At 38.1% G+C, this 26233-nt stretch overlaps 2 protein-coding genes across 3 annotated transcripts in view; one reads left to right on the top strand and one right to left on the bottom strand.

The window, feature by feature from the left end:
* LOC308698790 (leukocyte elastase inhibitor-like) overlaps positions 1–26233 on the bottom strand; it is a 125884-nt gene that overhangs the window by 80690 nt on the left and 18961 nt on the right. The gene's annotated exons all lie outside the window — the stretch shown is intronic.
* Positions 1220–10487, top strand: LOC308698789 (leukocyte elastase inhibitor-like). 2 transcript variants are annotated; one of them, XM_081379128.1, is made up of 8 exons: positions 1220–1405; positions 1485–1549; positions 7020–7208; positions 7714–7848; positions 7981–8098; positions 8212–8336; positions 9461–9628; positions 9810–10487. In XM_081379128.1, the coding sequence occupies exons 1-8, from the start codon at positions 1231–1233 to the stop codon at positions 10275–10277; spliced, it is 1443 nt and encodes a 480-aa protein (XP_081235254.1). In that variant the 5' UTR covers positions 1220–1230; the 3' UTR covers positions 10278–10487. The 2 variants fall into 2 exon arrangements, with proteins under 2 accessions (XP_081235254.1, XP_081235255.1); XM_081379129.1 differs by having other exon boundaries at positions 1260–1331; positions 9810–10468.

Here is a 26233-nt window from a genome sequence, read left to right as displayed (position 1 = left end):
GGGGGCCGGACATATAAATGAGGGGGCCTAGGCCCACCCAGGCCCCCTCGTGGCTACGCCACTGCAGCAAAGTCTCAAAAACACACACACACACACACACACATATCTAAGGCGATTCGTACGTGAAAGACGATTTGCACATTCAAATGCAAGAATACACTCGTACATTTTAAACATTCAAAGGTTTTTGTGCACAGTTGTATATCTACGAATTGTGTTTTGCATTTGTGAAATGTATTTTATGAGTATATAATTTTATTTTGCGCATGTGAATTGCTTTTTGTGAATATATATTTTTTTCACGCACGTGGATTTTTTTTGTGTGCACGTGAATTAGGTTTCATGCATGTGAAATTGTCTACGCATTTGTGAATCATGTTTTTTGCGTGAATTATATTTGAGACTAATCTGCATCCATTGCTAACAGCGTAAAAAAAGCCAAGATGTAGGCTAAATTCACAGATGATTTACAGAGAAAATTCCTGTGTTTTCGTTTCGGTTGGGATCCATGTAAAGCAGAATGCATGAACTGCAAAGCTGGCACGTACGTGTCAGTGTCAAATAAATGTGCTAGCTAAGTAGAAGCCCACATAAAGAAAGTATACAGGCTACAAGAGAACATCAGGAGGATTGAATATATATATATATATATATTTTTTTTTACCGAAATAGTGTAGCCTAGTAGATATTTTATTTTAGTAGTAGATTTTTAACCTATGCTATGGCCATGAAAATAAATAGTGTCATGTAAAATGTGTGAAATCTGTGTCTTATCTTGTCTCAACTGATATTATTCAGCATTGATGTGAAGTTAGATTTGTAAAAGAGTACCAATATATGTTAGCCTGGGTTTCCCCATGCTGCCTAGGTTTTATTCACGCTGCTAGCCAGCCTGGACACCATGGACCAGATTTTCCCCTCAAAAAGGGAACCAATCACAGAACGAGGAGGGAGCAGCAAGACGATGACGACGTCTATGCGACACACCGAAGCAGTTTGTTTATATGGATCCAACATGGCATCAGACGCGAAGTTACCTTTCGATGCAGCCTTAGATACTGTTCTAAGTAGTTAAGAACGCAAGTTAATTTCATCTTCTTCCTCGTCGAATTGTATCTGGTATAATTTAAATGATTGGCTATGAGCTACGTACAGGCGCATTTGATAGACATTCGTATCGCCCAATAAACGGCTCTCGGCATTCGTAAACCACGCCTCAAATATGAGAAAATGAACATGTGGTTCCCAGACCACCTCTCAATGAGAAGAGGTCAGACATTAGCCAGGCTAAAGATAAGTTGCATGATGTGGACAATCTGCAGATTAATTTTGTTGCTTTATATTTGTATCATCAAATGCTTTCTTTTTGTATCAATACATGTTCTTGAGGCCAAGCCAGCTCAAGGTAATCTTTCAGGTTATCTGGAAAGAGTGGTGTCTTGTTACACAGGTATATATAGGAAATCACATAATTATTTTCACAGGAATACTTAAGACGCAAAGATGCACCTCGTATCAAGGAGAGATCGAATCATCGCTTTCTTTATCGGCAAGTATTTCAGAAGCTCATGAATTTGAACTACAAAGTTGAAATAACATGAAATACATGTATGGTGCAAAAAGATGGTAATTTTATATCTTCTGCTTTACTGTGTCAATTAGAAATATCGGGTCTCATTCATGAAACCTTCGTAAATATAGGCCTACGTGTAAATATGTGAGTGATTTGCGCGTGAAGAGACCTTCCCGAAAACTCTTCTCCTGATTCACAAATAGTCTACTTCGTAAACGTCAGATGTGATAGTGAAATGTGTGTGTGTGTGTGTGTGTGTGTTAATGAATTCCAATCAGTTGTAAATGGGACGCGCGTGCACGCTTATTCTCAATTACCATAAATCTCGCCCATTAAATCCGACTGACAACCAGTGGCGGTCTTAACATAGAGGCATAGGTAGGCGGCTGCTTGGGGCCCCCTACCAGCGGTCGTAGTAGGGGGGCCCCCAACCAACCTCAAAAAAAGAAAAGAAAAAAAGAAAAGAAAAAGCCCCTTATCATCATGAACGCTTCAAAAGCATGGTACATTTTATTAATATTCTTAAGAAATACGTTGAAACGTTGAAGTAGTTGTTAAAATTTCCAGTTAATGGTCATCTGTACCTACACATACACCCCCTACTTTCACAATGAAATGGACTAGCCCGTAATTGTGCGCGGCGCGAAAGATAAACACGCAGTGTGACAGGAGGACTGGGAAGTACAAAAACAGAGACGAAGCAAGATGAGTCTAAACCATAGGTCTAAACGTGAAAATGAAAAGTTTCCCAAGCGGCTCAAATAAAAAAAAAAGCGAAAAGACACTGATAAGTATTTGGCAACGCTGCCTAAAGATTACAAACTTTTTTACGGCTACTGTTGGGGATACAGACAGGAAGAACAATGTCCAAAGCGATGAACATGCTGCTAGCTGTGAAGTGGCTCTAGGTGAGGATAACGTTAACACACTCACATGGATATACGTGGATTTGCTTAGATCCAAATGCAGTGCACTTCTCCCCAGTTCGTCCCTCTTACCCCCTCTCACTCACTTAAGTTACTATAAATACTGTTTTGGCGCTTGTAAATGTGACGTGACCCGATCATCTCAACTAGCTAATAGTAAATAAAAACGAATGAACAATGTTGAAAGATACAGTTCAACTTAGCGAAATTCCTCATACATAATATTGATCAATCAGTGTTTTTCAACAGCGGAAAGGGGTCAATAAAACAGCTGGAGAACAATTGTCACATAACATTTACCTCAGGAAAGCCAATTAATGACCATAATATAGGCTATAGCAGGTTTGTTGGCTAGAAAAAAAGAGCTATATAGAGTATTTTGCTAAATATGTGTACTATACATATTTAATATATTTTTACTTATAATGCATTTTTATTACAATAAAAACTTTAATGATATGTTTAATTTGAGATATTTTTAACCTTAAATAATAATACTACCAGCTGATAGGGCTCTCTGTATGTTTACAGCATTATGTGAGTTTTTTTTTCTTGAGAGAAATTAACGCCTATCTTGTGTACCTAATATTTATCCAAATGAGTCAATATTGAATCAAATCACAAGAATTGAATTGAAATCGTGAAATTTGTGTCAAGCAATAATAATAAAAAAATTTAGCTTAGCAGAAATTGTACCATGTGAACATTGTAACATGTTTCTGTTTAGTTACTAAAATGTTTTGACAATCACAAAACTTATTGTGATGCAAGATTTTTCAGGTGATATCTGAAACCTTATTCTCTGTTGGGTTCCATCGTAACTATTAGTTTGTGTAGTGCTACTGTCTGTGTGTTCTCTGCTTTCCATCTTCATTTTGGTATAAATAAGTGTATGCAGGGTTTAAAGGGGAAGGTTTTTTTTCACCTCTCCAACCTTTACTTCCCCGTAGATTAGCTTTACCTGCCTATTCTTTACCTACCATTCAGTCGGTACAATATTTTTTTCGTTCTATTTTAAAGATCGAATGGGGGGCCCCATATATACCTTCGCCTTGGGCCCCCAATTTGCTAAATCCGCCACTGCTGACAACTATATATGGGCATCATATTATGACACCAAACGAAGGATTTCAACGTCTTCTCAAACGCGAATGAAAAGGAGAAATTTCTCCAATGAAGAAATGTAAGTTTTATTTTCAGAAGTTCATTCAAAACGCCACATTTCATTTTCAAGCGTAGGCTACATAGTGGCGTATAGACCAATTTCAAGCCGACGTCACAGTTACGTCACGGCGTTAGCTGGTGGCAAAAGGAAGAGCGGCCAATACAAACAAGCACATATTCGGCTCATTATAAGGAGCTTAAATTATTATTATTGTTATTAAATGTCATCTTGTTGTGTTGTTGGGTACAAGAATCAACGGAGTACAGGCTCCAATTTGAAATTTTATCGCATAATGTTTTCTAAATGATTGTGATTTTTTGTGAATCATCTATGATTTTATACATAGTTTTGATTGATTGTGACTACTTTTTGAAGAACCTGGTAAAAAAGGGTAATCGAAATAAATACATAGTTAAAAAATGAATATGCTGTATCTGGAATTTTTATTTAATCGCATTCGTTAAAATTGCACCGTAATGTCACTTACATTGTCGTCTTTGTGTCTGGTGGCCGTGGCGCTGGCCAGGCAGAACTGCGGATCGGATAGGCTGCCACACAAGTCTTGTACGTGGCCATTACAGTTATAGGCATCTAAAGATTTATATGCCCTCAGTTTCTGTTTACGCTCAGTTTCTCTATCGGGTAGGTGTAGAAGTCAGTCCACTCAACCGGAGACTAACGTTAATGTTAATCCTGTCAGATCGTCCATTCATTGACTGCGTGTATGGTCAGCCAATCTGGGATGTCTGTTAAAATTAACTTTTGCAAATAACAATCGCGGTCCTGGACAGTGAATAACCTTGCACATTAAGATAAAATCGGATTTTCTCCAGTCATTATTAAAAAAACAAGCTAACAAAACTTGCAAACCTACGTTAGTGAAGCGGCCAGAGGGCTCGTTCTGCCACCACCTAAGCTCCGCCCACACAAAAACGTCACCATGTTTACCAACTGAAAATTGGTCTATAGTGGTCCTAAAAAAAGGAAGCTTGGCAGCAGATGCAGTTAATGGAGTTTCATATGTTAATCGAACAATCCCAGAAGTGAAAAGAAAATGGTTCTACATGAAGCTTGACTGCAACACTTGTGACTGGCGGACTTGTGTTCCGTTTGCAGATGCTATTACTGGTTCTCATAATAAAAGTAAAAAGAAAAAAACGTATGTAGGCTAATTACTATATATAATATATTTTTTTTTAAATGCTGTGTAAATATGTACCCTATTAAGGTGAATTAAAATGCAGCCTTTTAATGAGCAAAACGTTCGGATGTTAAACGCACTATTTACGCGTGGCTTGGATCAGGTAGATTTCTTTCTTACAAACTAACATTTGGAAAATACGAACATTTTTAATGAATCCGAAAATTCGTTCTGCTCGTGATTCATGAATGAGACCCACTAATTTCAGATTCACCAAACAGTGTAATCTTCCAGTTTTGGTACACTGAGAGACTTTCCAGATCAAGCAATTGGTGCCTCTGACGGCAAAGGGTATTATTTTTAGTTACTGCACTTCCTTTGAGGTTAAATGGTAAAAATAAAAACTATTCATGGCAGTATGCCTCATTCATGAAACACGAGCAGAACGAATTTTTATGTAAATCGTGTGTAAAGTGGTTATGGGGTAAATTTTCGGATTCATTAAAATGTTCGTATTTTCCAAATGTTAGTTGGTACGAAAGAAATCTACACCTGCTCCCAGCCACGCGTAAATAGTGCGTTTAACATCCGAACTTTTTGCTCATTTAAAGGCTGCATTTTAATTCACCTTAATCGGGTACATATTTATACAGCATTTTGAAAAAAATAAATAAAATTATATATGGTTTTTCTTTTTATTAAGAGACCGTAATCGCATCTGCAAACGGAACACTTATTAATTGCTTTCAATAGGGCGGGGTAAACTAATAGCCCCTTAATTGTTATGGAAATTGTTTCCTGTAAAATGGCCAAAATCAGGCATAACAAGAAACATTTACGATGGCTGATAGCGAAAATTGCTAGATTTGGCAGATAGAGCGCTGCGCAAAAGGCGTATTTTCAGAGACTACTATGTAAGCTTGAAAATAAAATGTGGCGTTTAATGAACTTCTAATAATAAAACTTCACTTTCTGCATCTGAGAAATTTCTATTTTTCATTCGCTTTTGAGAAGACATGTTGAAATCCTTCGTTTGGTGTCATATGATGCATATATATAGCCTAGTTGTCAGTCGGATTTAATGGGCGGGATTTATGGTAACTGGGAATGATCGTGCATGCGCGTCCCATTTACGACTGATTGGAATTCATTAACATTTGTGAATCAGAAGTAAATATGTGAGTGATTTGCGCGTAAAGAGAACTTCCCGAAAACTCTTCTTCTGATTCACAAAAGAATGAAGAAGAGAAATTTCTCAGATGCAGAAATTGAAGTTTTATTATCAGAAGTTCGTTCAAAACGCCACATTTTATTTTCAAGCGAAGCCTACATGGCGTATCAGGTCCTAAAAAAATGATTTTTTTTTAGGTAATAATGCTTTTACCTAAATGCTTTAGGTAAAAATGCTTGGAAGCATGTTAGATGCAGTTAATGAAGTTTCATCTGTTAATCGAACAGTCCCAGAAGTGAAAAGAAAATGGTTCGACATGAAGCTTGACTGCAACACTTGTGACTTGCAAAAAAAAAAAAAAAAAACATGTGGACTTGTGTTCCGTTTGCAGATGCTATTACTGGCTCTCGTAATAAAAGTAAAAAGAAAAACCGTATGTAATTACTATATAATATTTTTTCAAAACGTTGTGTAAATATGTACCCGATTAAGGTGAATTAGAATGCAGCCTTATTAATGAACAAAACGTTCGGATGTTAAACGCACTATTTACGCGTGGCTTGGAGCAAGTGTAGATTTCTTTCGTACCAACTAACATTTGGAAAATACGAACATTTTAATGAATCCGAAAATTTACCCCATAACCACTTTACACACGATTTACACAAATTCGTTCTGCTCGTGTTTCATGAATGAGACCCATTGTCTCTAGCATTATTTAAACCAGATGACTATAACTTCTAAAGAGTTTGGATGTAAAACGCACATTTGCATATTAGACCAGGATAAAAACTGAAACTTTTCATTAAGAGGGAGACGCTTCAGTGCTTTCTTAAAGCTAAATGGTTTTGGGCTGTTCTGTTGTTTTGATTTTACATAAAAATTCCGCATTTGACTTTTCACAAATTAGGAGAGCACATCAGGTAAAACATGATTTCAACAGGATGTACACTTTGTTTTCTGATCTTTTCATTCCTCTACTTCTATACTATTTTTCTGTGCTGGTCTAACATGATGTTTAAAGTGAAATTCCTTCTTTCTAGGCTGTAAACGAAATGGAACAAGTAATTGAACCTGTGATTTTGGCTAACTCAAAATTCTCCATTGACCTGTTAAAAGTGCTCTGTAAGGGCAACACAGACAATGTGTTGTTCTCACCCCTGAGCATCTCCTCTGCATTGGGCCTGGTCGTCCTGGGTGCTAAGTACAACACTGCCGAACAGATGCTTAAGGTGAGCTCAAGCCTCCAAACAGCTCTATAAACTCTCTATATACTCATCTCATGTTCATGAATGCTCTAAAAATGCTCTAGCCAACAACCGAACGTTTTAGATTTTATCACGTAGCTGAGACATTATTGTGTTTCCACTAGCTGCTCTAGCGAGGAGATAAGCTAACAGGGCAGATTCTGTCACCAGTCGTGAACCAGCCTGTTACATTAATGTATAGAAAATGCCAATGACTCATTTTGAGACTGTTTATGATTTAAGGGAAATATACACAGCAGTGGGTGGATTTTTACCATTATAGGGTGGTTGTGTGGTATGTTCAAACACCATGTAAAAGTGAATTTTGCACAACATGTCCCCTTTAATCCATTAGTGGCTGCTATTCTACATTGCGAAATACATGTTCATTTTTACAATACTTTATTCAAAACACTTCTAACTTCACAGTATCAAATTCTCTGAATACATTTCACTCAAAATTAAACAATATCCTGTTGTTTCCCCTAAGACCCTCCACTTGAGATTTAACCATGAGACAATTATGTACCACGATCTGTATGAGGAGCTCTACAAAGGAGGGAAGAACAGAAGCCTGAAGCTGGTGAACCGCATGTTTGGAGAAAGCACACAAAATTTTAATGACGTGAGTTGGTTGAGAAAGCACAGCAAATGGTTAATTTACTTCCTGAAATCTACAGTAAAGTAATGCATCATTCAGTGATGTTATTTTAATCCCATGCTGCCATGTTCCCTCTATTCCTATTGATGATGTTAGGATTTCCTTGAAAAGTGTGAGGAGTGGTGTTTCGCCAGCTTGAGGAATGCAGACTTAAAGACATATCCTGAAGCTGCGAGAAAGCAAATCAACGACTGGGTGGAGAAAAAGACTGGGAGTAATTCAATTAATTCTTGTTGATTCGTTTTTTAACTATTAGACTATAGTCGACTCTAGACCACTTTCTCATAATTTCTCACTCTTCTGATGGATTTTATCTTTCTATTTTAGATAAAATTAAGAATTTGTTGGATAAAAGAGATGTGTCTAAGGAGGACATACGTCTTGTTCTAATCAGCGCAGTGCACTTCAAGGATAAGTGGGTCGAGCCATTCACACTTGTTCCCACATACAAGGTAACTTTATCAAGACAATTCAGCTTTGTCTGCTAAAAATGGTAAAACTGGATGATCCACATCTAAACCGCTGTACAATTCTCAGCTTGTCATCGTGTCAAAGAACACCACTTAATCACTATAAAGCATGATCTCGATTCTCTTGTCTTATTGTTTTAGTGCTTGTGTTTTTGTCAGCTCACTCAGCGTAACCCTTTACAAAAAAATGTGCTATTAGTATACTACTTTTAAACTAAAAATAAGAATTCGGCAAATAAATCAAAACTGCCTAGCCTTACCGAATAAAATGTCGACCCAGGACGAAGTACATGGACTGTGAAGCTTTCGGGTGTCGATGGACTCGATCTACTCCATCTATGTTTTGATCATCAATCGTTCTGAATCTGATCCAGATGTGTAGTCTTTGACAAAAACACGATTTTCTCAGCTTTTGTTGCTGTTTTTTTTTTTATTTAACTTGCCCACATTCAAGTGTTGGTTAAAAATAAATAAATAATGCATGAAATTAGATTTTTTTTTTAACTTCTTTGTACTTAATAAACTTAATAAAACTATTTTTAGAGTGCAGACTAAACGTTTTGCATTTTTATATTTTAAGTACAAAAAGTTCCTAAATAGGAACGTAGTATACTTAAAGTGCAAAAATAATATATAAATAGTAAACTATGTATGATGTTAAGTTAATTTATAGAAAACATACTCGTATACATAGTAGTTTACTGAGAGTATACCTCAAAGTGTCCTTTCATAAACTTTCATAAAGTTTACAAACAAAAAACCTAGATGAAAACTAGTTGTGTTCTCAAAGTTACTACTGTTACACTTAGTGTACTTAAAGTTAAAACTTAAAGTATTCTTTTATACACTAAAAAGTGAGCCAATTTAGTCCCAAGTAGTATTTAAATAGTACACTTACAAGTTTACTACTATTACATTGATATTAGTATACTTATTACATATAGTATACTTAAAAATATACTTGAAATTTACTTAAGTATACTTAATAAAAATGATCTTGATCTACACAAAATGATCTACACTTTTTTTGTAAAGGAAGTGAGACATGAGCACAGATAACACATCAGCATCACTAATGTCCAATCTGTCTGTGTTTTAAATGTCAGGACAAAGGAGTAAACTGGCCAATGATGAGTCGGACGGCTACATTTCCTCTGGGTAACATCCCACACAGACAATATCCCACTGAAGCTCGGATTCTGGAGATCCCTTATGCGATCAAAGATCTGAGCATGCTCATTATACTCCCAAACCAGAGCGATGGGCTACCGAAGGTAAAACAGGCAGTCACATGAACAGCAACTGAACCTTTACTGCTTTTACTTCAGTTGGAACAGTTTGTGGATTAAGATAAAGTCTACATGAAATGGATTGTTGTGTAGGTTTGGTATTACATGAAATTGGAATTAAAAGCCTCTCCCTGTCTGTCTCTTATTTTTCTCCCCTTCCTCTAAGTTGGTAGAATCAATCACTTATGAGAAGCTTCAGGAGTGGACTGAGCCGGACAATATGATTCCTACAAAGGTGGCTGTTAAAATACCCCTTTTTAAGCTGCAGGAGAAATATGATCTGGAGAAGGTCCTGAAGACTCTGGGCATGACTGATGTGTTTGATGGAAATTGTAACTTATCTGGCATGGCGTCTGCAAAGATGAAGCTGTCCAAAGTGGGACATGAGTATTCTGTGGAGGTGAACGTGGAAAGCACAGAGGCAGCTGGAGGCACTGTTTCAGATGTCCAGGGTGTTTATCTCCGTAAGAAAAGAGAAATTGAAAAGAGTTCCGTTGATCTGGCAGCTGGAGGCAGTGGTGGAAATGTCCAGATAGGAATTGAGAGTTTTGTTGCAGACCATCCCTTCCTTTTCTTCATCCGGCACAACCCCACCAAGAGCATCATCTTCTGGAGCCGCTTCATCTCCCCATGACCTGAATCTGAACCTCAGAGTAGAGCAGACTGTACAACAGTGTGATCTGTCATATTAAAATACAGTACACAGTGATTATATTGCATGCATCTACATTTAAAATTGATTTGCTTGCCATGTCTACTTTAAACAAAATTCTGAAAACTCAAAATGGTTGAGCATTTCAACTATAAATAAAATAAATCAGGCAGAATCTTGTGTCCTTTTTTTATTTCTTAGACATAACTTATTGTGTAAAGTGTCAGTTAACGGGTGGAAATGAACAGTTCAGTTTATAGAATGAAGAGGGAGAAATAAACACCTGCTGAGCTTCAGAGTAGGTTTAGAGTTGACGAAACACAACTATAACTTTGTTTAAATCATGGTCAGGGGGCCGTTCTTCGTACGTTGCTTATTACATCCGTGATGAAATGACACATCCAAGATGATATCATCGTGCGAATCATGATCTGGCTAACTCGGTTCTTCGAACACACTTGCCGGATATGATTAGTATCGCTGGATTGAGTTATCTGAGATAATTGCGCGTTCATGCGCTGGTTAAAAGGGGATATGTATCGAAGTAGAAACATTGATCAGCAACGCTGCTATTGGCTGCTCAGCGTGGCCAAAGAGCGCGCTCAGTTTTACTCAGCAGACCAAGAAATAATATAGTCGAAGTTTATTCGGAATTTTAATGTTTAATCATAACCCCAGGGAACCCCTCAAAGTCTGCAAAAGCCAGGAGAGAGGGCTCGCAGAAAGTAGCAGACAATTTAAATCCGTTAGAAGTGGCCATGTTAGATGTTTTTATCACTTATTAGCCTATATTTTTGTATTTTAATAATTGCATAATTACTTTGTTCATTGTAATGTCAGTCACCACAACATGGGAACAAATGAAAGTGGAGTACAAAAATATTCCACATAATGGTAATTTTTAGTTATATTATCGTCTCTTTTATAAAAGGCACTGTTAAATAAATGGTGTTCTGTTTATAAAAGCAACCAAGAAAAAGGCTGAGAAAAAAAAGAAAAGATCTTAGTAGCCTACACTGTAAAATATTTTTTGCTGCATTAAATTAAGGCTGTATAGTCATTTCAACTGTTAAATCTTGAGTAATGATGAATTGCTTTGACTTGTGAAAGTGAAAACTGATAAACTTATGTTAATGTAAAAAATATTTTGCCATGAGTTATTGATCACATTTTTCCCCAGTGTAGTTCATTGTAATGACATTGTGTTTTCCTCTTTTGTGCACTTTTACACAATACACCAACACTTGTATCTGTTCCCAAGAAAGTGGTGGCTGAAATATGTGCAGTAAGTGGACATTTTCTAACTTTCCAAAGGAAAGAAAGTATAAGACTTTGTAATGTCCATTTGTTTCCATTGCACTGGACAGTGAATAAACCCTCTCAGATAACTGTCATATGGAGGAACTAGCCTACCTGCAAGTGCATAAATAACTTTACTTCATTTATACTTGTATGCTTTATGGCTGCAATATAAGTTGCAGGATTCCACATCTACAGAAAGGCCTACAGAAGAGTCTGCACAGACAGAGGAGACATAGGCCTACAGGTGGGCAGTGTATGGCCAACTTTTCCTTTTCATTTGTTGCATGAGGCATGTGTCTAATATCTCTTGTTGCAGGCACTTGACCACTGGCTTTTCTTTACAAAGAACAATTGAAATAAAACTCAAGGAACTAAGCATATTTGTCTTTTATTAAACATTTAATGAAAAGTTTTTTTTTTTTTGGGCAATGTTGTGTAATATGGCACATGCATGGCCGTAGCCAGCTATGAGGTCACCGAGGTCCGGACCTCGGTCATTTTTTTATATTCAAAAATAAAATTTCAAGCTCTCTGAATGATTAATTAGCCGTTTAAACCGCGTCATGTGTGTTTGCAATTCATGTCGCTGCGAGAAGGTATAACAGTGAACGGGGCTTGAGAGCGTGTTGTGAGTGAGGGCGCGGGTGCAGCCTCCGTGTTGCCAGATTCACCTATTATACGTATTTTTGGACTCCTTTTTCCCATTTATTGTGACACTTTAGGACATTAATAAAGTGGGAAGTTGAATGTTAGGGCTAGTGATATATTAATTTTCTTTCCAAAACACAAGCTTTGAACTTATTTCGGATTATTATTATTATTTTGTTTTTTTAATGTTTTTCGTGGCATTAATAAAAAAGAAGAAGCTTAGACAAACTGTAATTGCTGACAGGAAGATACCACATTCGGTAAGACAAACGCAATGATCATCGTGATTATCTGTAAGAAATGTACAACACTATAAAAACAATAGCATAATACAGATCTGTATCATTTTTCTAACGTTATTTGTAACTTGTTACGAAATAAAAAGTCTCTCACCTAAAAAAACGTACTTTCCTGTCCTGCCAGTCTCGTTGCGCGTCCTCTTCAATTACACGCGCAAATGCGGCAGAGCGCTTTATGTCACTTTATTATAAATAAAGCGCAAAAGAAACTACAAGCATGATGCAACAACATCGTAGTTGATGTCAATTTGTAAGTCATATATATATATTATAATGCATTATATTTTGCCAACGAACTAAAATCGAAACCGTGATATGGTTTTGTGCTTTATAAAACAGCACAAGACTTTAATTAAGTATCCAATATAGGCATTATGTTTGTGCTGCGTGATTTTGTGCTGCTCATGCGATCAAAGGGTTTATTTCTTGCAAGTGAAGACATTAGGACAAAAGAATTGTAATTTTCCTATAGTGTAATGTAAAATATACTTTTGAAATATTCATTTTCATTTATTAGGCTATATGGATTTTATATAGGAATAATTATATAAATCATTATTATATTATTATACTAATTGTTTGGCATACTAAAACACCAGTGATAATGTAGACTGAAATTCTATATCATAACTAAAAAATATGTTTGAGCCCCCTTCAATGTAGTCAATGTTTTTTCTTTGTGCACAGTTCATGGGTTGAAGCCCGTTGAAGCTCTTAATTTTGAGCTCTCAAAGAGCACCAGATTGATGCATTTAACCTTAAAATGTACAAAATTTTCTTGCGGGGGAGCATGCCCCCGAACCCCCCTAGAGGGACAGAGGTCCACTCATCATAGTTTTACAAAATCCTATGGGAAAGAATGATCATTTATGAACTTTACTGTAAAACAAAGATCCTTTTAAGTCAGTAAACTAAAACTGTTAATGCAAAATTAAAATGTCCTTGGACAAACTATACATTTGGCCTGCCTAAGGGGGGGCCTACAAGACATTGTGCCCTCTGAATTCTTAATCCGGCCCTGGACCTCACCCCGGACCTCACTAATTTTCAAACCCTGGTTACGGCCTTGGGCACATGCACCAATGTCACAGGCCCTGTCAGGTGTGCAACCCTCAGACTTTTCAGACCTTTATCTTCCCTTTATTTAGCCAAAGTTCATATCATTGTGTGCCCTTGTCCTGGAGCTGCATTGTAACTGGTTTGGGTCAGGGAATGGGGTCATAAAACACCTGTCTGCAGGCAGGAACATGTCATAATCACCTATGAAAAAAATGCAGTTCTGTTAGGATCAGCATAAGTGTATGTAATACAGTGAGCTTGATATTTAATTGTGGAACTTTCCTTACCACTTTCAAATAATGTGCATAAATGTGAATCTCTGAAAATGCTTAAAGGGACAATATGTAGCTTTTATATTTTATTATCTAAAATCAATATTTTTATTCATAAATATGCCCTCAATGGTGTACAAATACCTCTGCCAATGATCAGACTAATCCTCGTAAACGAAGAATTTATTATCTTTATATACATGGGACGGGTAAGTCCACGGAGGCTTCCATGTAGTTCCGCCATCTTGAAAAACTATAATAGCAGAGAGGGACAAAAAGTACTAGGCCAACTCGTTTCCACAACGCGTTTCGTTCAGAGCCAGGCGTCACATGACTGAAGTCAGCAGAAGCAGAGAAGCAGAGCAGAGAGAGGCGCTTGTCACTGCCGCGGCAAGTTTAAAAGGCTGCACTGTACGGTTATTTATACACCGTTCATTTATACATACATATGAGTCACAGGATAAGAAGTCCTCGTCGTCGAAAAAGTCCAAAATAGACCGTAAAAGGAAACGTGACCGGAGATTACAAAAATAAGGGTTAATGTCGGGATAGCTAATGCAGGAGAAAGCTTTCAAAAGAGATGCTGAAGTTGCCTGCTTTCTTCTCGACAGGTAAGTCAATGTTACGGTCTTAATAACACAATTATTTTTCATTGCTTTGTTGTGAACTTTATTATATAGACATAGAACATTTACAGTTATAAATATTTATCTATTCTATTCATAGCAAGTTAAACAGGCTCTTTGATGAATAGCAGCTATTGAGTAAAGGAACGTTAGAGAAGGCACAGATGATGATATCTAACAATGCACGTACTTCAAAAATATAACGAATAAAGGTGGCATTACTACTAACTACCATAGTTAATGTTTTTTAACAGTCAGTAATTTATACTGTAACATTCTTTTTTTCATTGACTCAAGTTTCAGTTTGTTTTAAATAACAAACCCGTTCACCCGAAGGAAAATTCGAAGTGCTATTATAAGACATCCTGTCATAGCTTTGTGGTACATAACGGCAACCGTAGATGCAACGCGCATTTGAAAAAGTGAGGCGCTGGAGAGCATTATTCGTTTGAATGCAAAATACAATTTCACCACTAGATAGGAGAAATTCCCACTTAGTGTTCCTTTAAGTCATGCACAGATCCTGGCCATTTTGCTTTCACATTTGTGATATGGAAGATTTTAGTCAACTGCCTTTTTTTTTATTTGATATAATATTACTAATCTGGAATATTAAGAATCACAATAGTAACTGGGCTGCACATTTAAATTGTGAACCCCCTTTCTGTTCACATAATCCCCTTCATTGAGGCCAGTCTATAGTCTATGGTACCAATCACGTTAGTGAAGCCTGAGTGACATATCTGTAATCGGCATGGTCATGATTGCATGATCTTCATAAAAAATTATGATAGCCAAAAAAAATAAAAATTCTTTACAACATTTGGTCTTAAGTGGCTTGGAAATGCCACAAAAAACCCTAAAACTGTTGTAGCCGTTCAGTCTAATACTGACAGCTGAGGTGACGGTATGCCTGGCTGACGCGCTGTGTCCTTGTTGTTCTCTTACCATACTGATCTTAAGAATATGCAGGCTTCGTTGTGTTGCTGATTATTCCGTTTATTTGTTTTACCGGGCAGAGGTAAATGTCCATTTATCCAGTTTCAACGGCAAACCATCCGTATACATATACACACAGACTAATCAACAATCAGTTTCTAGTGCCTATGCGCCACAGCGGTAGCCTGGTTCTACCAGACTCTAGTACATTTCATTTGTACAGAGAGTCTGGCCTAGCCTGGTTCTACCAGACTCTAGTACATTTCATTTGTACAGAGAGTCTGGCCTCGCTCCATTGAGAAACGTTTACTTCCTTGTGGGCGGGTTCTCTGTTAAAGTTCAAAACTATTGGATCTGCCCAGAGTCACTCAGGATCTGCCATAGCCAATCGCTAACGTGTGGTCGTGACGTATGTCATGCGCCGAAACCGGCCGGCGGAAACAAGAAGTCCAAATGATCAGAGGATTATGTTTAGAATAAGATGTCTGTCAACGAGAGCTGCTGGTTTTGTTAACCGAATTTAAGAGTTCAAGGAACAATTGCAAATTCTAAATGTATATTTGACACTAAGGACAGTGATGTATTCAGTCAACTGTCGAAGCTGGGTCTAATCATTAACAATACGCCGCTGCGGTCGTTTCGGATCTGCCGCAAATGCTGTACAGTGATCACCAAGCTACTGCGCGATACGGAAACAACTTTTCTGCCTCCTTCACTTGGTCCTCCATTAGTGCAACAAGAGGGGAGAAGACAACAACTATCGGCTTTGCATCCCTATCGTTCGCCTTAGCTAACTCATTCACCACTAGAACTAGTCATTTTTACCGTTTTGAATTTTATATCTGCAATAACTTTGTTGAAAAAATAAATACAATCCTTCTGGTGCCTGACTATTCCTAAAAGTGTCTGTATTTTCATTTAAAATGTTTTTCATATAAATTACACATAAGGCAAAAAAAAAAAAAAAAAAAAATGAACATAGCCTATTACCTATTTCGGTCATAAACGGTCATATTGACCGCACTGAATTTCGCGGTATTATTATACCAATATACGCAACAATAAAATGTGGTAAAAAATACACTAAACATAGGCTATTCAACACAAATCATTTAAATGTAATGATATTCAGAACAGAACAAGAATGTAAAAATAACTAAAGCCTTTAGTTATTTTTTCATTCTTGTTCTGTTCTGAATATCATTACATTTAAAGCCAAAATGAAATGCTTTATAAGCGAAAGTGAAAGTAAGCGGCGTTGGGCTCACGTAACTCTCTAATTAGAATCCAAATGTTTCAACATTTTCGATGTATTTAAACGCTAAACTATTCTTTATCATAGGATTTTGAACTTCACTCACGGTCCAATATCGACGGAAAAAATCATCACACGCATAAAATGGTACGAATTGTAGCCTACTAGTAGGCTACTGAGAAGCAGTTGAATTTATATGTTAGGTTGAGTATTTTATTATTATATTTTATTATGGCTATAATGAACAGGCTGCAATGCTGGAATATGGTGTGTGTGTGTCGGCGGGCGCGATCAAACAGTGGAAACATGAAAACATAGGCTATAGGCTATTTTGTTCAGGGCATCTACGAATATTATTTATTTATAAATTATAATTAAACTTGTTTAAATGTACAGCATGGTGTTGTTTTGTTTTTAAAAGACATCCTAGTACAATAAATGTATTAATCTCTCAATTGGGGATTTATCATTAAAGATAGCCCAGAGCTTTGAATAGCGATCAAAATGACTGCTTGCGGCAGTTTAGTAGTTATGGAATTCTGGCACGAATTCTAGTGCTAACGGAGTGAGCTGGAAATCAAACTTTTCCCGAACCCGGTGGGGAGGAGGGCCACAACATCATTGCCACCAATAAAACTTAGCAAACATTGTTCTTGCTCCGGCTTTAACTTCTGTATAATCGGCCGTAAATTTTTTGTCAACGATACCAGGGACACCGAAACACCGGGGAACATGAAATTTGGTGAGCATGTAGCCCCACTAGACCTCTACGGAAAAATTTCGTTTGGTCCCCGGGGGCCACTCACCCCCCCCCCCCCCCCCCCCCCCGCGCTGGGCCCCCCCAAACCCAAAAAAATGCATTTGTTATTGCTTTGTAATTTGTAATTGTAAACATTTGTAATTGTTATGGTATGTTGCTCTTAAGGGCCCACATCAACCTAGCCCATAATCACTCATTTGTGATTTGCGCCCCTCCCATAAAAAATGAAAATGCAATATTATTCTGCTTTAATCGCCCCTATCTTCAGTGGAGATGTTCAGAACTGCACCATATTTCATGTGTATGATTAACTTGACATCCTCTGGGGGTATCCTCTGCTAAGTTTTGTAGAATTTCATCCATGGGGGGGTATAAAATAAATTCATTTATGTGCACATTTAGTGACTGTACACTCATCGGCCTGTAGATGGTGCTGTTGAGCGAAGGGTTGCTGGTTTAGGATGATACTGTCACACACACACATGCAGGAATACAAACAAACGCAAGCATGCACACACACTGACATCCACACGCACAGACACACACCCATACACACACATACAAATCCACATGCACAGACACACACACACAAACACACACGCGCACACATGTACGCACACATACATACACGCACAGACACACACACACACACACACACACAGACACACACACACACACACACACACACACACACACACACACAGACAGACATGCACATACTATTACTTTCTTTAGGTATATACATAAACACGCAATACAGCCAAATTACTCCACGTCATTTATTTTTGTGGAAAGCCAGTGCAGGCCTGAGCGGCGGTCATATTTTGTACCGCGATGCGGTACATCTAGTTAAGTTGACATTTTGTCTTGTCCTGTCATCATAAAATCCAGTTCGATGGCGTTTTACACCTATTGATTGGCTATAGTCAGATCTAAAATCTGTGATAGTAGCACGGATTGAGTCTGTGGTGAGACCACGGATAACTCCAAAGCAAGTCACAACCCAGTCTCACGTCAGTTCGTGATATGGTCACGTGATTTAATCTATTGATTCGTGCCACGTTTATTTCGCTATTTTCGTACAATACCAGCTCGTTTTTTACAGTAAACTAATGTATTTTCAATCGGAAGCGTCTTTCGTGATCACAGCACGATTCTTTTTTTTTTTTTTTTGTAATGCTTTATTGACAACAACAGGTAGCATGTACAGTGCCATATCTTGTATAACAAAAATATTTTTCATGCCTCAACAAAATAGAACAAACTTAAACACACACACACAACAACAAAAAAAGGATGAGAGGGTAAGCGTCATTTTACAAACAGATCTACATTATACATATAGCAGTCACATACGATATTACAATGTAATTAAAGTACATAAAGTATACTTTTCAGGTCAGCCCCACTCATTACAATTTTATTTTTTCATATTAAGTGAAAATGTTAAAGAAGGAGCATATATTAACCATTTTAATTGCTTTACTATTTTTAGATTTAGACATTGCATCTATGTACATTTTACAGTTTTTCTCAGTTGCTTTGGTGCGTTTTTCACATCATCTCTAACATGTGCAAAATAATAAGTGCATTTCTCAGAACAATTTGTACAAACTGCAATATACAATAGATATGTTTCTAAAGCTAGTCAGTCACTAAAAATCCTTAGTACATCTCTCGAAAGTAAATATTCATGCCAATGATCATGTCAGTGTCATCAGAATGATAAGTCATTTAGTCATTGTTCATGAACAAGCTCGTCAAAATGTTTAGGCATGTTTCAATGTATACTTTGACACTATTACCAGATGTAAACTTAGGCTACAGTTTGGATGACAGTTACTGTATTGAAAATGCACAAGGCTGCACTTCTATGGCATATATCAATTTCAAAAGTAGTATTTACATATTACTGTATGTGGGTTATTGATTGAAAGAGACAAAAGAGATTTTGTTTTTCACAGCTTTTACTAGTGCTACTTTATGAAAGAAAACAACAAAATAATTTACAGTAAGAAAAAGACAAGGGGCACAAAGGAAAATAAAAACTAAATTAGAAAGAAACACAGGAAAAACCCCTAAGCCACAACTTTGCCCGCAGCACTGTTCTAGTGCTGTCTCTGCACAAGATGCACCTTTGAGCAATTTAGACAACTGGTTGATTGTTGGTTGAACTAACAGTTTACAGTTTACATTCCTTGAGTGAGGGTCAATTTCACCTGCACGAGTCATCAATTCACGTTTTTGTACAAAAGGTCTAATAGAAATGTGTAAAACTATGCTTGACAGTTTATGACAAATAGTTAAACAATTTTGCATGTAATGGCTTATGCAAGGAACTAATGCCTAGATATTTTGAGGGGTAAGACTATTCAACAGAGAACCATCTACTATATTTTGATCAACATGACATTAGCAATTGAAAATGTGGAAAAAAGCTGACACTTGTACATTATCAATTGCAAGATGTACAAAAGCAATTGATATTTGTTCAAAGGAATAAGAAATTGCTTTAATGATGTGCACAAGTGACTAGATGATTTGGAATTTGTACAAGTAGTATCAAGAATTGCACTTTTGATCTAAGAAATGCACCAAAGCGACTGAGAAAATCTGTAATCTCCTTTTCAAACACCATAAAAAAAAGGTTTGCCTTTTGTAAACTTGCATTTATGAATGTGAAATTTACATACAAATAAAATAAAATTTATAATAAAACCAGCGTCCTTTAAAGAGCGATCCTTTATATAAAAACCCATAATCACATGTTTATAAGATAAAGAAAATGTTCTTAAAATATTATTAGCAATGAAACCCTCCACATTATTCCAAAAATACTGGGTAAATTGGCAATACCAAAACAAATGTGAAATTGTTTCAGTTGAGCATTCACAAAAAGAACATTTTAAATCAATATTAATTTTACATTTTTGGAAGAATACCTTTGTGGGATAAACTCTATGAATTAATTTATATGAGATTTCTTTAACCTTATTTGTAAGGAGGAATTTTTTAGGTAATGACCAAACCTTAGTCCAATGTACATTATTAAAGAAACTGTTCCAGTAGAAAATAACATAAGGCGTAGAGATAATCTCTCTTAAAAATAAGGATCTGATTTTATAATTGTTAGGCTTTAACCCAGAGAAACAGATAGTGCCGACAGAGGTATGTTCAGGTCTAGGAGGACAGACAGATAGTGTGGATGTATATACACTGCTTTTGAACAGCATAAGTATACCTGCAGGTATGGCCTTAGTAAGCACCTTGAATTCTTTTAATGTAATAGGTATTTTGTATCTTGAGATGAAGTCTGCAAACGTAAATAAATTCCCTTCATTTTTAAATAGCTGATTCACTAACAACAATCCATTACTAAACCAATTATGAAAAAATAAAGACTTATTTCTATTCAAAATATTAGCATTATTCCAAATAAGAAAACTATGAGGGGAGAAATTGTGTTTATAGATAAGATTCCAGGTAGCAAGTACTTGTTGATAAAATTTAGAAAGTTTGACTGGAAGTTTTTCAATTTTATAATTACACATCAAAAGAAATTCTAAGCCACCCACATGAGAAAATATAAACCGAGGAATTATATTCCAAATAGATGAAGAGTTTTTAAGATATTGTCTTATCCAAATTATTTTAAAGTTACTGTTTAGAGAGCTAAAATCAATAAAATTCAACCCACCTTTATCATATGTATTCAGTATTACTGATTTTTTAATATAGTGAATTTTGTTTTTCCACAGGAATTTTGTCAACATACTGTCAATTAGTTTACATGTGTGTTTGTCAACAGAGATCGATTGAGCGGCATACGATAAACGAGAGATGCCCTCTGCTTTAGTAAGCAGAACTCTGCCTTTGAGTGATAAATCTCTTTGCAACCAATGGTTCAATACCTTACGTGTCTTTTCAATAATTGGAAGAAAATTGGAAGGGCATCTAATTTTATCATCTTTGATTATTTTAACTCCCAAATAAGTAACACTCTCTCTCACAGGAATATTACAAATTAAAGATTCCAAACAATGACCAACTGGGAGTAACTCACATTTAATGTTAAGGCGAAGGCCAGAGGCTTTGGAAAAGGGTTCAAGAGTCTCTAATGGTACCGCAACCTGAGAGGCATCCTTCAAAAACAAAACGGTGTCATCAGCTAATTGACTTATTACCACTTCAGTGTCATCAACAGTTATTCCTTTTAAAGGGCTTTCTCTGATATGCAAATTTAGAAGTTCGGTAGCTAGAAACAGATAAGGGGAGATTGGGCATCCCTGCCTGACTCCCCGATTCCAGGTAAATCTAGGAGAGGTTCCACTACTGAGTTTGATAGAGCTATTGCAATTTGTATAGAGCATTTTAATAGATCTACAAAAGAGGTCATCAAATCCCACCTTACGAAGAGTCTGGAACAAAAAGTCATGCTCCAGGGAATCAAAAGCTTTATAATAGTCTAAGAAGAGAATAAGAGAATCATTAGAGAGAAATTCAGAGTAATCTATCTGTCATAGCAACATGTGCGCAAACTTAAACCTCCTCGGGAGCAGGCTTATTTCATGTTAACAGGATTAGATCCCGGCTTCATAAGCGGAGCTGATACGGGAAATCCAGCGCAGCGCGATAGTGCACTTTCTGAGATATAGGCTATATTTTTTTCTTGTGATTCGTGAGATTGTCGTTTTTTTGTCGCTTTTAGGTTTAAAAAATAGTTATAGAAGCCAAATGTGGTGTTTGTGTATTTAGATATTGGGTGTTGTTTCTTGTTTGTACAGTGGGTGTCGCTCTAATGTTAACTGAGGTCCAAGTTATAAAGGAAGTATCAAACTGCCAAAGGGTAAGGGGGGTTTGACCCGGTAGGGCAAATGGTTTTTGACCGCTGTGGTAGCCTGGCTCCGCCCTCCTACGTACTTCCGCTCAATTTCATTTTCCTTCAGTACTACGTCTGGGACTGCTGTATATTCTTAGGTTTCCAGAACCAAAATTTTTGTAGGACCAATCAGCGAACAGAGGGAGTGGCTGATAACGATGACGTTGATGTAGTGCGTCAGTTTGAGTTGGAATAATGGCAGCGGAGAAAGACGTGAGAAAAGCTATTCGGTGCGTTGTTGCAAAACGGCCGATTATACAGAAGTTAAAGCCGGAGCAAGAACAATGTTTGCTAAGTTTTATTGGTGGCAATGATGTTGTGGCCCTCCTCCCCACCGGGTTCGGGAAAAGTTTGATTTCCAGCTCACTCCGTTTGCACTAGAATTCGTGCCAGAATTCCATAACTACTAAACTGCCGCAAGCAGTCATTTTGATCGCTATTCAAAGCTCTGGGCTATCTTTAATGATAAATCCCCAATTGAGAGATTAATACATTTATTGTACTAGGATGTCTTTTAAAAACAAAACAACACCATACTGTACATTTAAACAAGTTTAATTATAATTTATAAATAAATAATATTCGTAGATGCCCTGAACAAAATAGCCTATAGCCTATGTTTTCATGTTTCCACTGTTTGATCGCGCCCGCCGACACACACACACCATATTCCAGCATTGCAGCCTGTTCATTATAGCCATAATAAAATATAATAATAAAATACTCAACCTAACATATAAATTCAACTGCTTCTCAGTAGCCTACTAGTAGGCTACAATTCGTACCATTTTATGCGTGTGATGATTTTTTCCGTCGATATTGGACCGTGAGTGAAGTTCAAAATCCTATGATAAAGAATAGTTTAGCGTTTAAATACATCGAAAATGTTGAAACATTTGGATTCTAATTAGAGAGTTACGTGAGCCCAACGCCGCTTACTTTCACTTTCGCTTATAAAGCATTTCATTTTGGCTTTAAATGTAATGATATTCAGAACAGAACAAGAATGAAAAAATAACTAAAGGCTTTAGTTATTTTTACATTCTTGTTCTGTTCTGAATATCATTACATTTAAATGATTTGTGTTGAATAGCCTATGTTTAGTGTATTTTTTACCACATTTTATTGTTGCGTATATTGGTATAATAATACCGCGAAATTCAGTGCGGTCAATATGACCGTTTATGACCGAAATAGGTAATAGGCTATGTTCATTTTTTTTTTTTTTTTTTTTTTGCCTTATGTGTAATTTATATGAAAAACATTTTAAATGAAAATACAGACACTTTTAGGAATAGTCAGGCACCAGAAGGATTGTATTTATTTTTTCAACAAAGTTATTGCAGATTTAAAATTCAAAACGGTAAAAATGACTGGCAGTTCTAGTGGTGAATGAGTTAGCTAAGGCGAACGATAGGGATGCAAAGCCGATAGTTGTTGTCTTCTCCCCTCTTGTTGCACTAATGGAGGACCAAGTGAAGGAGGCAGAAAAGTTGTTTCCGTATCGCGCAGTAGCTTGGTGATCACTGTACAGCATTTGCGGCAGATCCGAAACGACCGCAGCGGCGTATTGTTAATGATTAGACCCAGCTTCGACAGTTGACTGAATACATCACTGTCCTTAGTGTCAAATATACATTTAGAATTTGCAATTGTTTCTTGAACTCTTAAATTCGGTTAACAAAACCAGCAGCTCTCGTTGACAGACATCTTATTCTAAACATAATCCTCTGATCATTTGGACTTCTTGTTTCCGCCGGCCGGTTTCGGCGCATGACATACGTCACGACCACACGTTAGCGATTGGCTATGGCAGATCCTGAGTGACTCTGGGCAGATCCAATAGTTTTGAACTTTAACAGAGAACCCGCCTACAAGGAAGTAAACGTTTCTCAATGGAGCGAGGCCAGACTCTCTGTACAAATGAAATGTACTAGAGTCTGGTAGAACCAGGCTATAGTAGACCAACATACCATAAAAATTTCTTCATCCTCGGTGCCACGGTTCAGGTAGTTATTTAGGAAAAACTGCATTTTTTGGGGTTTGGGGGGGCGCGGGGGGGGAGTGGCCCCCGGGGACCAAACGAAATTTTTCCGTAGAAGTGTAGTGGGGCTACATGCCCACCAAATTTCATATTCCCCGGTGCTTCGGTGTCCCTGGTATCGTTGACGAAAAATTTACGGGGGCCCCAGCGCGGGGGGGGGGGGAGTGGCCCCCGGGGACCAAACAAAAACTTTCCGTAAAAGTCTAGTAGACCAACATACCATAAAAATTTCTTCATTCTCGGTGCCACGGTTCAGGCAGTTATTTAGGAAAAACTGCATTTTTTGGGGTTTGGGGGGGCCCAGCGCGGGGGGGGAGTGGCCCCCGGGGACCAAACGAAATTTTTCCGTAGAAGTCTAGTGGGGCTACATGCCCACCAAATTTCATGTTCCCCGGGACTTCGGTGTCCCTGGTATCGTTGACGAAAAATTTACGGGGGCCCCAGCGCGGGGGGGGGGGGAGTGGCCCCCGGGGACTAAACGAAATTTTTCCGTAAAAGTCTAGTAGACGAACATACCATAAAAATTTCTTCATCCTCGGTGCCACGGTTCAGGTAGTTATTTAGGAAAAACTGCATTTTTTTGGGTTAAGGGGGGCCCAGCGCGGGGGGGGGAGTGGCCCCCGGGGACCAAACGAAATTTTTCCGTAGAAGTCTAGTGGGGCTACATGCTCACCAAATTTCATGTTCCCCGGTGTTTCGGTGTCCCTGGTATCGTTGACGAAAAATTTACGGGGGCCCCAGCGCAGGGGGGGGGGGAAGTGGCCCCCGGGGACCAAACGAAATTTTTCCATAAAAGTCTAGTAGACCAACATACCATAAAAATTTCTTCATCCTCGGTGCCACGGTTCAGGTAGTTATTTAGGAAAAACTGCATTTTTTGGGGTTTGGGGGGGCGCGGGGGGGGAGTGGCCCCCGGGGACCAAACGAAATTTTTCCGTAGAAGTGTAGTGGGGCTACATGCCCACCAAATTTCATATTCCCCCGTGCTTCGGTGTCCCTGGTATCGTTGACGAAAAATTTACGGGGGCCCCAGCGCGGGGGGGGGAAGTGGCCCCCGGGGACCAAACAAAAATTTTCCGTAAAAGTCTAGTAGACCAACATACCATAAAAATTTCTTCATCCTCGGTGCCACGGTTCAGGTAGTTATTTAGGAAAAACTGCATTTTTTGGGGTTTGGGGGGGCCCAGCGCGGGGGGGGAGTGGCCCCCGGGGACCAAACGAAATTTTTCCGTAGAAGTCTAGTGGGGCTACATGCCCACCAAATTTCATGTTCCCCGGGACTTCGGTGTCCCTGGTATCGTTGACGAAAAATTTACGGGGGCCCCAGCGCGGGGGGGGGAGTGGCCCCCGGGGACCAAACGAAATTTTTCCGTAAAAGTCTAGTAGACGAACATACCATAAAAATTTCTTCATCCTCGGTGCCACGGTTCAGGTAGTTATTTAGGAAAAACTGCATTTTTTTGGGTTAAGGGGGGCCCAGCGCGGGGGGGGGAGTGGCCCCCGGGGACCAAACAAAATTTTTCCGCAGAAGTCTAGTGGGGCTACATGCCCACCAAATTTCATGTTCCCCGGTGTTTCGGTGTCCCTGGTATCGTTGACGAAAAATTTACGGGGGCCCCAGCACGGGGGGGGGGGAAGTGGCCCCCGGGGACCAAACGAAATTTTTCCGTAAAAGTCTAGTAGACCAACATACCATAAAAATTTCTTCATCCTCGGTGCCACGGTTCAGGTAGTTATTTAGGAAAAACTGCATTTTTGGGGGTTTGGGGGGGCCCAGCGCGGGGGGGGAGTGGCCCCCGGGGACCAAACGAAATTTTTCCTTAGAAGTTTAGTGGGGCTACATGCCCACCAAATT

This window comes from Scardinius erythrophthalmus, assembly GCF_964197995.2.
Source record: "Scardinius erythrophthalmus genome assembly, chromosome: 11".
Lineage (NCBI taxonomy): Eukaryota > Metazoa > Chordata > Actinopteri > Cypriniformes > Leuciscidae > Scardinius > Scardinius erythrophthalmus.
The sequence above is the reverse complement of the archived record's forward strand: the minus strand, read 5'-3'. Positions and strand labels throughout refer to the sequence as shown.